Source organism: Bactrocera dorsalis, chromosome 3, assembly GCF_023373825.1.
Source record: "Bactrocera dorsalis isolate Fly_Bdor chromosome 3, ASM2337382v1, whole genome shotgun sequence".
Classification (NCBI taxonomy): domain Eukaryota; kingdom Metazoa; phylum Arthropoda; class Insecta; order Diptera; family Tephritidae; genus Bactrocera; species Bactrocera dorsalis.
This window is the reverse complement of record NC_064305.1, coordinates 79,951,884-79,970,143: the sequence shown is the minus strand read 5'-3', so window position 1 is coordinate 79,970,143 and position 18,260 is coordinate 79,951,884. Positions and strand designations below refer to the sequence as shown.

General features: G+C 38.0%; 1 protein-coding gene across 3 annotated transcripts in view; it reads left to right on the top strand.

The window, feature by feature from the left end:
- The window catches only part of LOC105229971 (protein N-terminal asparagine amidohydrolase), an 82,495-nt gene that overhangs the window by 61,682 nt on the left and 2,553 nt on the right, over positions 1-18,260 (top strand). For all 3 annotated transcript variants that reach the window (XR_007422103.1, XM_011210508.4, XM_049451011.1), the window contains exons 3-6: positions 15,930-16,402; positions 16,640-16,822; positions 17,749-17,957; positions 18,098-18,259. Coding sequence is in view for 2 of the 3 variants with exons in the window: in XM_011210508.4 (XP_011208810.1) it covers positions 16,150-16,402; positions 16,640-16,822; positions 17,749-17,957; positions 18,098-18,259 (807 nt within the window). In the remaining variant the exon portion in view is untranslated. The remainder of the gene's footprint in view (positions 1-15,929; positions 16,403-16,639; positions 16,823-17,748; positions 17,958-18,097; position 18,260) is intronic.

The following is an 18,260-nucleotide window of genomic DNA, read 5'->3' as shown; positions in this document are numbered from 1 at the left end:
TTCTCTGTATAATACGAGTATGTATATACATTAGGAACCAAAATAAAAAAAATATGTAAATGACGGATAATGAAATCTCGATTATCACCTTATCATGCGAGAGTATAAAATGTTCGGTGACACCCGAACTTATCCCTTCCTTACTTGTTTATTTTTAAAATTGTGGAATTTTTTGAGCAAGCGATATACTTACTAGTCCATGTAGATACATACATACTTCGTTTGCTCGTGAACATTTTTGCAAATCATCTATATATAATATATGTAGATACAGTTGTTTACATTCACTGGTTTATATTTGTTGCTTCATACAGCTAATTATGATGGCTTTTTTTGCATTCAGCACCGAAATTATGGGTTTCTACAATATAAAGAAGCTACTTTTCCGCGAAAATCAACAATATTGTCCTAAAAATGTAGTGAAATATGTATAAGTTTCAAATCGTTGCTAGCTTCTATAAATATTTTTTTCGCAGCAGAGATAGGCTAGGAGAGTTTTTACAATTCCCTGCCGATGGGCGCCTGTTTCAGCAGAAAAAAACTTGTTATTGCTAGGAACCGTGATCAAACCGAGGTGTGTAGTGTTTGTGTCCATCCATGCATTCTAGATGAGGGCGATTTTCAAAGGCAGATGTTAGCCTATATCTAATTTCAATTAGAGTAATCAGGGAGAATTACATCGATCGCCTTTTAAAGTTCTGGCCACTCACAACTTTATTATAAAGTTTGACATTTTAGTATACATACTCTGCACAATTGGAGTTTTTTACAGTAAGCTAAAATGTTCATCTCGGCTAAAAAATGGAATGGAAATCGGGAACATTTTCGCGCGATTATTTTTGCAACTTTCGATGTGGACTAACTCATCAAGAGTGTATCGATGAATTTAATTCAAATTTACATGAAGAAGCTCTATCAAGTACAAGTGTTTATCGATTGTATGGTGAATACAATCAGTTGTCTTTCAAGAATGGGCGAAAACCCACCACCGAAAACGGATCACTTTTTATAACGACAATGCGAGCTCTCAAACATCGTCTGAACTAACTGCATTTTCGGGCACTCAAAACATCGATTTGATGAGTTATGCTCCGTTAAGTCCTGACTTGGTAAAGAATGACTTCTTTTTATTGCTGTTCTTAATAAACAAAATAAGAGGTCAACGTTTTTCGACACCTGACGAGCCGGTTGATGCGTTCAAAAGGCATGTTTTTGAGATACCTCAATCAGAGTGGCAAAAGTGCTTCGACAATTAGTTCAAACACATGTAAGAAGGTATAGATCTTCAAAGAAAACATTTTGAAAAAACAAAAAAGCGATTCTCGACGATAAGATTTGTTTTTGTTACTTTGTAGAATTGAAAAGTTTGAAAATTATAAAAATATTAAATTGGTTTCAAAATGTATTCCATTAAATATTATAAAAATCCGCAAATTTCGATTTCTCTCGGTCTCATTACCAACTCACACAAAATCCGCATATGAAAGCAATATACAATAATCCTTTGGACACGATTCCACTTATTCCACCTTCTGAACACTTTAATGAAGCTATTAAAGTCAAACTCGTTGCCTATGAACATTCATCTCAAATCGCCTTTTCCACGCTTATAAACTGTACGAGCTCACAAGTCGTACGAACGTGATTCGTTAATCTGGGAATTAGACGTCCTCTACTGCGCTCTAAGTTATAATCTGCTCCTTACTATATATACAAATATACATATAATATGTACATATGTTAGATAGGCTATTATGTAAGCAGGCGCTTTATATACGTGTGTAGGTTTGTTAGTGTAAAATTGCAATTCAATAACGCAGTTAATAAATCATTTGACAATATTATTAATAGAAATTATGCATAAGCGCCTGACATAAATTGCCAATAAAACTGGCAGTTGCTGTGAATAATTGATTCGGATTTTTCACTTGAGGTGTTATTTACGGCCGCACTGGCCCGCCATGCTATACATATTAACTTAACATATATGTATATATAATTATATATTTAAATATGTAGTTGTATGTGTGTTTATTGATAGTTGTTCAGCCAACGGGACGGTTGGCTAGTTAATGCGGTGTTGTAATATGAAACGATTGGTCAGCGGTGGCTAGTTGGGCTAGCTCGCTGGCTTATCAAATACTACCATAAAGTGAGAGTAAAGTTAAGACCCTGTGGGAAATTTTATTGAATTTTTTTATGCATTTTTTAAACGCTATGAAATCTTACTTCGTTAATGTATTTATTTTTATTTTTTCTAATAATATTGCACTTCAGTAAAAAGCAAAGTGAGTCATTTATTAATATTTTCAAAATACACAATAAAATGTTTGAAGAAAAAAATTTAATATTTTTCGAGTTACTTTGACTTTGACGACCATAAAAAAGTGCTTAACTAACTTATCGCAACCGAATCAAAGTTCCAAACAAATATCCAGCATTTTAAGATTCAGGATTTAGTAGTCTTACTGTAGTAGATTTCATCATAAAATTTCAGAAGAGGGGTTCTTTTGCCTGGAAAAAAAAGATCTGGAAGAGTCCGGAAAACGACAATCATACAAGACAGACCCATCCGACAGTCTTGCCTACTGCAACGCTTTAAATTCTCGTCTAAAAAAGTAAAAAGACCTTGGTGATGTAACAGGAGTACTAGTCGATACATCAACGATTCGCCAGAGACCCAGAGCGGCAGGATTCAACGGCCTCAATATCTACTTTCTATATGAATATTCGAGAAATATTTTTACTTTAAAACTTCTTTTTAAAAGATTTACAAAGTTATTGGAAAGAACTTTTCGGGTGCATAAACGAAATTTTTGTTCAAAGATATTCTGTGACATCATTATATCTCATAAAATCTTTATTTCTTACAAAATATCTATGCTAATTTTCTAAACTTCGCAGTCGTTGAAATAGTCCATAAAATCACAATTCCTTTTCCAACAACATTTAAAAACCAATACGACTAGTTTACTTCACTTTCTACCTTAAAAAAATATTCTATGCGAACATAATCCATTCTTCCCCCACAATCCAACATTTTCCTACAGGGTCTCTATTGGTATACCTAAATACTATACACCGCATAGCACTATTCCGACTTTATATTACAAATATTAATGAATAATTTCTTGTCGTTGATTAAGTGGCTGCTTTATGAGTTCGTGTTATAAATTTTATGAAAGGTTTAAATGAATGGTGTATTTTACGCCAATACCCTCGTTTACGACCACTGAACGATTTGCCAAGTAGAATGTATGAACAAAATGGGGGGTGGAGCAATTGAGAAATATTGAAATGGTTATGCCACGTGATTAACGGTATATATAGATTAAACTTAATAATTTTTGTGGGAAATTTGATTCGCCAAATTGAAAGGAGAAAGAAGAAACTGATATACTTATAAGCTTTTGTAGTATGAAGTGATAAAAGTAGTCTTTATCTTGATTTTCATCGATCGGTTTATATGGCACCCGGATGCTATTGTGCTCGGATCTGAATACTTTGTTCGGAGATTAAAAAAAAAAGTTGTCTTTACGAGCAATTGAGTTTAATCGGTCAGTTTGTATGGCAGTGATTTATTTCGAAGCTCTCACCATTTTTAAAGAAAATACTTTAAAATAAAAAAAATTAATAGGGAATGTTTATTATCATTCAAAAGAACATCATTTGGATTTTTTTTTTTTTAAATTATCTCTTTCAAATGTTGGCCGTGGCTATTTCTCAAAAGGCCCATCCGTTGAGTCCAGTTTTCGGTGACTCGTTCGAGCATTTCGACTAGTAATCTTGTGCTCTTGATTCGAAGCGATATATTTCGCATAGACTTTAGACTTTACATATTCCCACAGGAAAAAGTCTAACAGTGTGATATCATGGGATGTGTGACAAGTGGCGCGGTCTTGTTGAAACCAACTCGGATCTTCTTGGATCTTTTCAAGAACCCATAAAAGGGAGCGATGTCACATGGGAAGATCGAACGGCTTCAGTTCTTGCATAAGCTGTATTTTGTACACTTTCAAGTCGTTCCATACGTCAGTCTGAGTTGCTGCTAACGGCGCTGAATCGACTCCCCACAGCCTTTGTGGACACTCTCAGCTACGGCTGCTATATATTCTTCACTGCGTGTTGGACGTAGTCTATCCGATCGAATATTATTCAATAATGTATCCCGGGTCTCAAGATGGGTGATGGCGTTGCGAATAGTACGCTCAACCAGCTTAACCCGATCAAAAAAGGCTATTAAAAATAATACCTCTACTTGGATCACCCGTTATTATTAAGCAATAAATTCATATTGTGTTCTAGAAATGTTTCATTAAACAATTTTGTACGCATATTTCATGCAAACCCCGGTAAATATGAATAGATTATTTATGGTATTTATGTGTGGCAACCACGGCACGTGGAAGAAACCGAACCTAACCGAGCTAATTGTCTTCTCAATGGACTGAAACCGATATACTGGATACTGGAAACATAATTCCATAACTAAATTACTACAATTATTTACAATTTAATTCTAACAAAAAAATTGCCTTCGCCCCTCTCTGAGCCAATTTACGATCACTTGGAGCGCCGATCATTATATGTTTACGAACACCGTCGTCATCCACGCATGTGCACTCGCAGCACACTTCACTTCATACTGTCTGTATGTACTTATATGCATAAATATTGCCGTCACAGCCTTTGTTTCTGTCGAGATGCGGACAAATTGATCGACGTATAACGATCGTCGTTATATCGGCGTCTGATCAACAAGACATAAGCGCCAGCAACATATCATTTGCACAAGTTGTCCAACAACTCAACTGATTGTCGTTGATCGTCGTTGCTTTATTGACGTTTGATCGCCTGGTTGATTGGTTGGTTTGCGGCAGGTAATTTGCGTTTGTTTGTTGTTGTACCTATTAGTGTTAAACTAGTTGTCTCAACTTGTTTCTCGGCTGGTTGAGTACATCGATACTACACGTGTAATTGCCATTTTTGTCTCAGATAACTTTTTTTTTGTTTACTGATGATAGCGAATTCTTCATTAGTACCCACTTGCGTCAAGAGTTCGGTTCAAAAAGTTATGCAAATCATTAATTTAATTAATTTCCTTGCATGCTTCACGTTGCACTATGGTTCTAGCCTAAGGCTATTGAATCTACAAGCCGGTAATTGAAATCAGATTTCCGCATAATTTAGGTTCAGCGAGGAACTTAGGTAGAAAATTGCCATTGAAAGTATCTTTTTCTGTTATATTGCCAGCTAACCACCTCCAAGTTCATGGCGTTTTTTCGGTTCTGAAAGATAGTAGTTCTATTTGCTTAGGTTTCCGTTATATTTTGTCACTTTTTAGTTTATAGCAGTTGTTTTGGAGACTCAAAGTCAAAACACCGTTGAAAAAATGTTTATTAATAGAAAACTTAACAGTGTAGGTACGACTTTTTTCTAAACTTTGCCAAGAAATGTTTAAAAGTTCTGGAAATTCCTTCACTTATAAATCAAAAACATTTGTTTTATATTGCATTTGAAGAAAAATGTTCGAGCTGATAACATTTAGAGACCTTAAAAGACCAACGTATGTAATTAAAACGCCTAAGAAGATTTGTCTTATCTTTAAGATTTGTCGATACATTTTTATCCTTGTTTTTAGCTTTGCTTATCAGTTAGCTTGACCAGACTATCAAAAATGAAAATATGTTGCTATGTTGAATGATTAATGGTTTTCTGAAAGACTTCCTCTAGAAAGAAAAATACTCGTTACGTTTGTCATTGCCTCACTAGGATCTACAGGCAGGAAACTTTTTCGTATAGGTCTGACGTTGAGTTTAACTCCTGTGAAATTGTAATGCACACTACTAATTCTTATAGCCAACCATCTGATCACATTTAACTCGGACTGGCAAAGCCGAAGCTACATTTTAAAGTATTTTAATACTAAATACCCCTTCAAGATAGGGGTTTGACAACGCTTAATCCAATTTTTCATTCACTTGTTATAAACCTGGGCTGAGATGACCTCAACGATCTCAGGTTTTTTGTTTTTTTGCCTTCGGGTTTCGTTTCATTTTTGAAGCGACATTCAGTAGATTGTTGGACGGTTTCGAAGTCATATTCATAAATGATGAACGCAAATGTATTGTTACAATTTAAATTGAGCAGTCCGGGTCAAATCTGATCAGATGGTATATTTTACGAAATACGAAATAAAAAAGGCAACCTATGCATTAAGGATTGATAAAACTATTAGAAGTTTGTAAGGAGTTCGACCATGGATTACTTCTAAATTCCATACAATAACTATACGGTCCATAAAAATCCAAGAGACTGTGTATACATTGGATGAGCTAATATTTCTCACATCTTCCGTGAGAACCTTTTTGCACAAAGTGGCAGCACAGCAGCATATGACGAATGAAAATGTATTGCAACAGTTTAAATTTACCAGTCCGGGTCAAATTTGATCATATGGTATAAAACGCGTAAACCACTGTTTTCTTTGAAATTTACTGGCTCTTACCTATTTTTTTTAATGAATCTTCAACAGCACAGCGCTGTAGATAACCGTGGCCGATGTCATTAAAAGTTTCAAAACCCACTCAAAGACCACATTAAATCTCTGACCGCCATCAGCGCGCTATCAATTATCAAAAGTCGATGACTACTTCTTTTTGTTTCATTCGCTTCACATTACACCGCTCATGCAGAACGGGTGCCCGAAATGCTGACGAACTTGCCGCGCGACGGCTGTCAATGCGATTTACTATCTAGTTCACGGCGGGCGACCACAAAAATATCTTTGCCTCCTTCAACCATTTGATTTCGATTATTTACTTTGCATTATTTTTGTTTTGAGAAAATGAAAATCGTCATCGCCAACATCGCTTATTGCAATCAAAGCAAATGCATCTCTCTCTCCACACACAAAATGACACTGTTTCGGCGAAGTTTCGCTATGGCGAACGTCGTGTGCCATTGGTGGTTTGTTGTGGTTGCACGAGTGCCATTGTTGTGGCACGATCCGAACTGTAGCACGCGGGCGTAATAACGAAATGCCGAAACGCTTCCAGGTACCACCACCAAGCCAATCGGCCTAGCCGATAAAGCGCTCCAACAGCAGCGATTGCGGTTCGAGTGGCGGATTAAGCTGAAGTTGAGGAGTGAGCTGAAGTTGAGGAGTGAGCGCAGCCGCAAGTTGCTTTATGGCGAAGCTGACGCTGCAACGGCTGCTGGCTGCTGACTGCATGCCAAATTGCAGTGCGCATGCGCGCAAGCCCTCTTTTGCTTCCTCTTTTCAATTTCATTTATACGCTTGCGTTGCTCTGCGCTACCATTTGGCATTATTTCATTTTTGTGGTTTATTGTGTGTAGTTATTTATGCAGCATATAATGTTGTTGGCGGTCTCACCGGTACTGCTCTCCAAGCCCTTCTTGGCAGCTTGCCGCTGACTCTTCCGTTTAGCTGGGCTTCGTTCGAGTGGATTTATTTCACTTTTTATGAGCTTGCTCGTACGCTGCTGGTTTATCTGCGCCATTTTTTTTTTTATTTTTATTTGTTTTCCTGTTGTTGTTGCTGTTTGCAGCCTCTATGTCAGTTTTTGTTTGCGCTTTTGTTGTCCTCATATCTCAAACTGTCATCATTTTCAAATTATTTCCCGTCGAATATCTAATCGAGATTCATGCATGATCACGGCCGAAATTGCTGTTGTTGTCTATTGCTTATTGCTGTTGCGGCTGCTTGTCGTACTGCTGTTGCTGCCGCTGCAGTTGCAACTATTGCCGTTGTATTCATGTACGCGCCACATTTTGTTGCCAACTCGCGTTATTTTATTGCCAATGTTGCGTTATTGTTGTGTTGCCATGGATCGCCTGTGGCCTATGGCGTTGTACATATGTACAAACACATATTCTTACATGCACATGTATATATAGATAGTGTTTGTTGCTGTGGCTTTTTTGAAGAAATCAGTCCATTGCGAACTTGTTGGGCCTTAAACAATTGTTTATTGTGTAGCCTAGGCATTATAACGGTGTTGTGCGATATTGCTCTGCCTTCTAATATGTGGAAATATACGGAGACGTATATATACATATTTATCTTACTGAATTTTAAGGTACGTGCGCTGGCGCAAACAGTCTGACGTGCCTCGGAAGGCGAAGCGTGTCTTCTATTTCATACTCCGATATACATATTTTTGTTCTGTTGTTGTTGTTGTATGCATATAATTCTTTAGTTTGCTATTGCATTTTCGAGGAATTCGTCTCTATTTGGTGGAAGATTTGTTGCTTGTTGATTTTAGGCAATTTAATTGGTGACAGCGTTGCCAGATTGAGAAAAAAAACTTGAAAAAATACGTAAAAATACAGAAGGAAGTAAAATTTTGAATTTAAAAAATTATCTCACAAACTAAATTCCAAAATAAAGTTCCTTGAAACCTAAAGTACTCTCTCGACGAACAAAGACCAAACTCTACAAGTCACTTATCATTCCCGTCCAGCTATATGGTACAGAGGCGTGGACGATAACAACATCTGATGAGTCGACGTTACGAGTTTTCCAGAGAAGGGTTCTGGGAAAGATTTATCGTCCTTTGCGCGAATAAAAAAAATGTGATTATACTGACTAGGTCATCCGAAGCTCTGAAAGTATTCGACGGTACCCGCCGGAGGAAGCAGAGGAAAAAGAAGACCTCCAATCCGTTGGAAAAACTAGGTTTGGAAGGACCTGGCTACACTCTGAATCTCCAGTTAGCGCCAAACAGCGAAAAGGAAGAATGACTGGCGCGCTGTTGTAAACTCGGCAATACCTAGTTATACGGGCGGTGTCTATGCCAATAAAGAAGAAGCCACGACTACGTACTAAGGGTTGATAAAACTGTTAGAAGTTTGTTTGGATTACTTCTAAGAGTTCTTGTTCCATAAAACAACTTCACGATCCATTCAAGACACTGAGTACACATTCGATAAGCTAATATTTCTCAAAACTTCCATGAGAATCTGTTTGCATAAGTGGCAGCACATCAACCAAGATGCCGCTCCTATGCAAGCAGGCGGCAGTCAGCAGCCTTCGCCGCATCAACCAGCGCACCCGCCAATTGCCGGCAATTCTTCATGCATGTACGAATATGAATTCATTTGCGGGAACATGTTGTTACTGCTGTTGATGGCGATGGTGATGTTGCAGTTGCTGTGACTCGCTCGCGCGATTGTGCCGTCATACTTTGTTGCATTCATTTTACTGCCGCCTGATGCGCTGGCTGGCAACAACTCCTGCGCCGCCACCTCAGCTCCGTAGGCCCAACACCGCCTTCCTTTTCTTCCGCGTCAGCAGTTAATGCCGCTGCGTCTCACATATTTACAGCTACGACGTGCATAAATAATGAAACACACATTATATACATATATACATAAATATAAGTAGAGAAATATCTCTATATGCGAATGCCAACTGTTGTTTTTGCCATTGCCTTATTTACTCTGCGCTCATAGTGGGCCTTTATGCGAGCCTATACGCCACATCATCAGCGTATCGCTCGCTCTGCACGTCCCGCAGCGTTGCAATCACAATCCACCACATCTGCCAAGAGGCGAACGTGCAGAAAATTGCTAAGTAGTTGGTTTTATTCGTGGTTCCAACCTGCAACCTCCATGTTGCTGCCTGCTTTAGCCGCCGCAAATACCTCCATTTCTTTCAAATAAATAGTATTTCTGTGCTTTGGTTTTTTGTTGCCTTTGTTTTGTTTTTCGATTTTAGTTTGATTTTGTTTTTGCCTTCCACTGAACTTTAACTCGATTTGATTTCAATCAATTTAACGCTGCGCCAAAGTAAATAATTCAATTGCACTTGTCATATGCAATTTTCAAGCAGATCCGTGAGGAAGACACGAATAAAGAATTGTTTAAATAGAAGCTTGAGAGCACTTTATGGGCTGTAGGCACTGTATCAGTAGGTGGCGGTTGGAATGTCACCAATAGATATGAAGATTGCCACCAGCCGATATTGGTTTCGGACAACGAACTGTGGCAGGCATCGTTAATTTCTTCTTTAATTTGATTGCCGATTGATAAATGAGGACCAATGTGTTGCTTCGGGATCGTAGTAATGAAATGAAAGAAGCTAAACCAAGAATATGCAGAAGAGAACCGCACCACTTTTTCGAAAACCAGCGAGCTTTTCCGTCGATCAGATCCAGAAAACAAGTTGCTATGCTTCATCGCCTTGGTACTTTGATTCAATTCTTCATATCCAGAACTAAAAAATAGAGAAAACTTTAGTGGTTGTATACTTTGAACCTATAAAATGACCGATTTTGCTAATTTTTGAACTCGCAGTAAGGTCATAGTCAGTTAAAGACATTGAAAACTCGTCTTATATTAGACCTGGATCGATTCGGTTACAGATATTCTCGAAAAGACTATCGATTTTTTATAGCTTCGATCAGGTAAATCGATGTTAATCCTCTAGCAAATCGACCTGAATCGATTCGGTGCTCGAAGAGACTATCGTTTTTTAGCTTCGATCTGGCAAATTGACGTTAATCCTTTAGCAAATCTTTCGGTGTGAATACTTAATCCCTTCGATCCCATGATATCACACATGATAGCATTTAGGATGCAGAGAATATAGACCATAGACTGATTGATCTCTCAGTAACTGCGAAGAAGTCATGCTTAGACTGTTATACGAGTATTACAGTCCTCTGTGATGTCAAAGGAAAAACTCCAATAGTTGGATATCAGCTGTCGGCTAAAACGCTCTGAACATATCTTAAATCACTTAGTGTATTATTTCTATTTACACTATTACACCAGGATGTGTAAAGGAATGAGATCCAAGGTGCTTTTGCCTTGATCTCACAAAAGCTAGACATTCGAGGAGCAAGTGTTGAGATGATTCTATCTGGTCTTCTTCCAAACGGCTGAGGCAGCTGGCACCTGGTAAGACATACCATACTGCATGAATCTCGATCGGACAGTGCCCACTTAGAACCCCTACCGAATGTTACATTAATCGACTGTTTCATCCAGGGAATCGACTGTCTTCACGCAGGACCCACGAACAGGGAGTCTGTCGAAGGCAGACGAAGCCAAGTCGATTTTTCTTCGTTGTTCACGTGGGATCCACGAACATGGAGTCAGTCGTGTGGAGACGAAGCCAAGTCGATTTTTCTTCGGTGTTCACGCGGGATGCACGAACATGGAGTCAGTCGTGTGGAGACGAAGCCAAGTGGTCTAGTGCAAATATGAATTTTTAATCATACGTCTCGTTAACTGCCGAGTGCGATACGTTGCAGACACTCAAACTCCATTAGAAACACATTGTATCACCAATTAACGAGTCTAATCATTTTAGATGGACCACTACAGAGTACTGCCAATTGGACGGTTGTTTATCACAATCAATGAATAAAAGTGTCAATCGATGACACCATATAAAAAATGTCAGCAGCAACAACAACTGCGAGTGACACAAACTGAATGAATGAGAATCAACAGACAAGCTCAGATGTATGTAAATTTGTAATACATATGTATAATTCTATATCTGTATGCATGTATTTATGTGAAATCAACAATCATCTGAACAGTTAATAACAATTAAGAGCACAAGTCAACAATTTTCTTCAATAATTTAATAAAAATGTCACCGCAACAATTGACCGCAGCGCAGTGGCACACACGAATCCGCCAACAGACAGACATACCCGTACAACGCAAACAATATGTAGAGTTTACTATATAGACGAATGGAGAGGAGAATGGGTCTGTCGCCGCTGACATGCACCCATTCAAACGTCGAGCCGTGTGCTCGTGCTCCATATCTCGCTTGAGCTGGGCGCGCAGCTATAGGCAACGGATGGCGCAGCAATAAGATAGAACTAGACGAGCGAATATTCAAACTTGCCTGCCTTCTATGCCAACCAAGGCTGAGGAGCTTTATAACTAAATAACATATAATATAAAAATGCAGTTAGATGTTCCAGTCATAGTAAATACAATGCTTCTATGGCTCGTTTGTGCCATAAATTGTTGACAAGAGACTGCATATGCCCACTGCAAACTTTTGTAGTGAGTCTTCTGTGGTGGCTGTTTGCATCATGACAACTTTTTCGTAAAGACGTCATCATTGCCAAAGGCCATAAAATTGTAGCTCACATGTTAGATGCGCCACAGTTAGCGTGCCTAAAAAGAAGAACGAATTCCGCTCGAGCTTGCGATTTTGCTCTAGGCTTCTAATAATGTAATTTCAATATAATTGAGCTGTCAGGTTTGTTTAAGCTGTATTCCAAAGAACTCTGTGCTTTGTAGGAGAAAAAAAATTTCTGTGTCATACTAAGAAAAGTTTAAATAAATATAGCTTGAGGCAATGCTCTGGAAAGTCGGTCCAATGCTGAGAAAATAGTTGTGGCGCATCCCATTTTTAATTCTTTGAAGCTAACGGTTTTGTAGTTGGATTTAACCTTCACAGCTGTCAGACAAATGTTTCGTGAAATATAGTTCTTTATAGGAAAGAAGTTTCGGTATTTAGAAAAAAAACTGGATCGAAAGAATTTCTCTGGGAAAGTCAAAAATCAGTATCCAAAAATTTGTGGGATCCGTGCTTAATTTTCTTTTGTTCTAAAAATAAGCTGAATAAGCAAAATATGCGTAATTGGTCAGGCGGCAATCCCCACGTACTCTATAAGTCACCACTGCGTACCGAAAAACTTACGGTTTGGTGCGGTTTATGGGCCGGCGGCGTCATTGGGACGTACTTATTGCGTGATGATCAAGACCGGCACGTTATTAAAAATGAGAATCGCTACCGCTCAATGATTACCGAATATTTTTAGCCCTGATTGAATGATATGGACTTGGACACTTGGTTTGAACAAGACGGCACCACAAACCACGCAGCGAATGTCACAATCGATTTATTGAAAACCAAGGTGAACGTGTTATCTCATGAAATGGCCGGCTCGGTCTTACGATTTTACGCCGTTAGACTATTTCCTGTTTGGCTACGTTAAGTCTATGCTCTATTCTAACAGGCCAGCGACGATTGATGCACTTCTTACGAATATCGAACGTGATATTACAGCAGTTTCGACCGATCTATGCTTGAAACCCGGCTAAAATTGGGTTCAGCGTCTGGACTTCCGCAAACGTGCAGCTGGTGGCCATGCAAAAGAAATCTAGTTCCCAAACCATTTTTTTCTTATTCAAAAAGTATTTTGGAGCGCTCTTTTTGAAAAACCCGTTCTCTATCTCGCTTAGTTTTAGGTGATACGTTTAACTTTTAGGTGAACAAAACTAGTATACTCTGTAGCAACATATTGCCAGAGTATAAGAATTACAAAATTGCAGAAAACCCATAAAAATAAATTGTGGAAACCCTCACCTACGCTTTATCTTAACTTTTTTTTTTATACAAGCAAACATACACATATAAAAATATTCTTCCAAGCATATGAATCCACCATGTACCCAATGTACTACTGTCGTACAACAATAAATTCAATTTTAATTTCAACGACATGTAAAACATAAATTTTCACACCATCTTCATCGCCACCTTCGCCGAGGCAACCGCAGCCGTTTTCAATTTGGCATAATTCAGCCAAAGAAATGAGCAACCCGAAAGAAAGGGAGTCAAGCAGGATGGCAAAACTCGAGTGGAGTTCCACAGCAAAGTAGTTTATGGACGTCGCAGATGCAGCATCCGCACAAAGATATGAGGCAATGACAAATTTTTAATATGAAGACATAACATATTTACGATACGAGCGCCAAAATAAGCCAGTTGCAAAACCAACTGCAAGTACTGCAGCTGGGCATAAGGAACTAGAAGCTGCAGCAGCTACGCAGAGCGGCAACAATGGGCAGCACCAGGAATTATTATCAAACATGTGAATCAACGAGCCACAAATTTTCCACACACACCTACATAAGCACTTAACACAGTAATAAAAGTTGAATTTAAGTATTTTTATATGCAAATGGAGAACTGCGTACCCTGCAGAAAATTTCTATACATCATCAGCTGATTGATAAATTGTAGCTTTAGTTGAGATCAGCTGATTTGTATTTGACATGCATTTAATTTTTATATAACCCAGAGGGCATTCAAAATAGGCCGTGTTCGTGTTCAATGTATTGCCATGGATTTATTTGAAGCCAAAAAGAAATTGAGAAAGCCATTTTTTCGAAAGCTGATTATACTACTAAAAATCTCTAAAGACCAACCTTAAATTATTTCAGAAAAAAAAATTAAACATTTTACTTGCTTTTGATTTTCCCACGGGGTATTTTTGTTTGTTTGAATATTAGTATGAAAAGAAATTTATTACACCAACACCAACAAACATAAACACCTTGAGTCGTGTATATTTTTGGTCGTACCTCAACTTCTTCGTCAGCACATCTTTTGCCTTGGACTGGGCCAAGATACCATATTAGACCACTGTAGGCTGCGCTCATTCGCGGTAGCACTTCGTTGTTGCCCGATGCCTTGTGTGTAACAATATTTGCACCGCTGGTGTCCATTGTGTCCGTTGGAGGATGCAAATTGAAAACTACTTTATTGCATGTATACGTATGTATGTATGTATGTACATAAAAGCAGAAATCAAATATTAGTTTTCGGTTCTCGGTTTATGTATTTATGAATGTGTTGTCTTGAGTTTAGCAGTGACAGCGCATAAAGTTATATTTATTAAAATAAAATTATTTGCTGTTTTAAATTATTGTTGATTTTGTACAGGGTTTCCCCTAAGAGTGAGTTGTATTCTTAATGCAATTCAAAAGCATTTCTATTTAATTTGAAGTACAATCGAAGCAATTAAGTTCTGAAAATAACATCTTTCATATTGTCCTCCACGACTTTTTTTTATAAGGTTTGTTTCGTCGAAAAAATACCTTTTTCATGAATTTTTTTTAGAAAAAATTATTACTGTAGGTTTATTTTACTTATTATTATATGAAAGTACAACATTTGAAGGATACTTAAAAAAGTTTTATCGAAAGATAGTGAGGAATAACGGATTTATCGTCGATCTCTGCAGGCACCTCGAAAAGAAGTTTTTGTGCGGTGACCAGCCTACAGCATCACTGGATCATCTGAAACCAAAAAATCAAACTACTTTCTTTAGTTTATTAATTTATCTTTCAATTGACGTCAAAGAAAAAAGTGTATCGGTATGATTGATACGATGTTGGTGGCCAATCAACCGTCCTAAAATGTGAAATTATCTGCCCATCGAATTGTTATTTCAATAAATCGATTGAAACTAAATGCCCCCGAGATCACGAGCTTCATTCCACCGGGCTACAAATCACACCAAGCCGTTCTTTTTTCTGATTGAAAAGCAGGTATTGAATCTCTTCAGATAATTCTTTGTCCCATATGCGGCAATTTTGATTGTTTATATACCCATTGGGCTAGAAATGGGCCTCATCGCTGAACAAAATTTGGCTCGAAAACGTCGGATATTCTCGGAACTTTTCAAGAGCCCATGAAGCGAAGCGATGTCGCTTAGGAAAGTCGAGCGGCTTCAGTTCTTGCACAAGCTTAATTTGGACGCTTTTAGTTTAAGACCTCGACGTAAAATGTGCCAAGTTTTTCCATATGTCAGTCCAAGTTGCTGCGAACGGCGCCGAATCAACTCTTTCTGCTACACTCTCAGCTACGGCTGCTATATTTTCTTCACTGCGTGCTGGACGTGGTCTATTCGGTCGAATATTATCCAATATTGAATGCTAGGTCTCAAGGTTGGTGATATTTCGAAACGGAACATAAAGGCTATAAGCTCCCACGACAGTGCATCAAATGTATATCTTGCGCTTATTGAGCCCCTGGCTGGCTCCGATTTACCTACCTACCTTTATGAGTTTAGGCCTTATAAAAAGTTATTAGCAATAAATATTCTCATAAAAATATTCATATTTTCCTTTATTTACAGAATTACTATGGTTTAAAACGTCATTAGCGACAACAACAGCAACAGCAGAAACCAGCAAAGCGCTCTCTCACTAACTACTCACACTTAGAAACGTCAAAAATACGAAACTATCTATACTCAACAAAAGAACAACAACAACAAAACGCACTAAACAGAACTCCTTGTTTAAGGATCTAATAACAGAAAAAAAAGCAAAAATCAGCGAGCAACACACGACAAAATGGTGTTGGTATTGAACGGTGTCTTACAGGACGATTGTCCAATGGACACAAACAGTCTCTTCCTACAGCATCCCGTTTACAGAGATTATGCCCAGCAACTGCTCTCCATACCAAGAAAGTCGGTGGGCCCAGTGGGTCTGCTCTACGTGGGCCAACGTGAAATGGCCGCTGCAGCGCCGCACGACAAGAACATCAACATTATCGGCGCCGACGATGCCACAACCTGCATTATTGTTGTGGTCAGACATTCAGGTACATACGCACACCCACAAACATACATACAAGTTTTATGAATTTTATGCTTTTGTTCAAATTGGCTTCATTTTACTCAAGATGAAAGCTGCGCAGTTTCGTTTCCTTTATCAGCCACTACTTTTCTTGCAATTTTACTTATTATATGAGTAGCATTTGTGTTTGTAACAAAAGTATTTCTTATGTTTGCGCCATCATCATTAATCCTTTAACATTTTGTACCTTTTTGTTGCATAGGTTCAGGCGCTGTGGCTTTAGCGCACTTCGATGGCAACGGCATAGACGAGGCTGTCTGCACAATGGTTGCACGCGTCCAAGAGTTGGCCTTAGGTTATCCAGAGGGACGTATTGAGTTGCAATTAATTGGTGGCTACCGAGATCCACAAGGTTATGGCGAGGAGGTCTTCTACAGCATAATGCGTAAGTGGACGGAGTTTCTTATAGTGAAAGCATGTGTAGTATTATCTATTTACATACATACTTATATAAAAAATGTCTTAGATTATTTCAACTAAGAAGTGAACCTTTATAAGCTTAGACGGACACACATTTTAGAGTATAAATTTAACAGAATGAAGTGGGTATGTCTTCAAAGAACGAATTGAGATTAGTTAGACAAACAAAAATACTGTATCAACTTTTTAGTTATCGAGAAAATATATAAAACAAATACTTAGCCTTAGGCAAACTCTTTGCAAACCAGAAAATATCACCTGATCAAATTTGACCCGGACTGGTCGATAAATTTTTTATCGCAACTTTGGATTTACCTAAACCCTGTTCAGTGAAATTGAGGTTAGGGCCGATGGCATTTTACAGTACATCTTCGATCAGAAATTTTTAATGAAATTTTTGTGGAAAATTTTCACGAGACCTTTTTACTTATGGGGTATATATGGGGTATAATTAAATATATTAAGGCAAAAACTTGGCAGATATAAGTTTGACCTGCTAGCCGAGTTGCAGGTGGAAAAGCATTACCTCGGTTTCAGGAGAATAACTCAAGCTACTCGTCAACAAGGGTTGCCTAGAGGACATTTGGGACATATTCACGGGAAGTTTTGTCGTCGAAACTTACAACATAAAGTTCTCTTTGGATTAATGGAATACGGAAGACAACAGCGGTGTTTTTCAATTTTATAATATTTCTAGTTTTTAATTTAACTGATGTCTGTAGGTAGAAGTTAAACGTTTTTAGATATAATATACTTGAAAATAAAATTAAGAAATTATATCAATATTTTTATATGACAAATGATATGCAAACATATATACATATCTTTAAACAACCAATGAATATATTTCTCACATTAAATTATATTTTATTATTTCTCTCTTCACCGTAGAATCATTCCATAAGCATCATCTCGAAATCGACTTGACTCAAGCCTGCGTCGGTGAGCTAAACACCATACTGCGTGGCGATATCAACTATCCGATTATATACGGCGTTGGTGTTAACATAAAAACCGGTGAAATATTCCCAGCAACTTTTCTAGATCGAGGACCGGACAGACAATTGCGTGATGCTCGCAACTTCATGGGTGCACAATCGGTAAATATAATATATTGTATTTCAAATGAATAAAGTAAAAATATTTTTTAGCCTTAAAAATTTTAAAAATTTAACTATCTTATTTGGGTTATATTTGTTCTATATTCTATATAATTTCACATTTTACTCCTCCCTTATAGGTCTTGGACATTTATGACTCCTCCTTGGGCATGTTGCGTATCGGCCCCTTCAATTATGATCCATTGCGCGGCGCTGATTTGTGGCTATCACAGACAGATGAATTCCTCTTGCAACACCTATCGACGAGTCCGGACGTTGAGCCGCCTCACTTCACAATGCAGG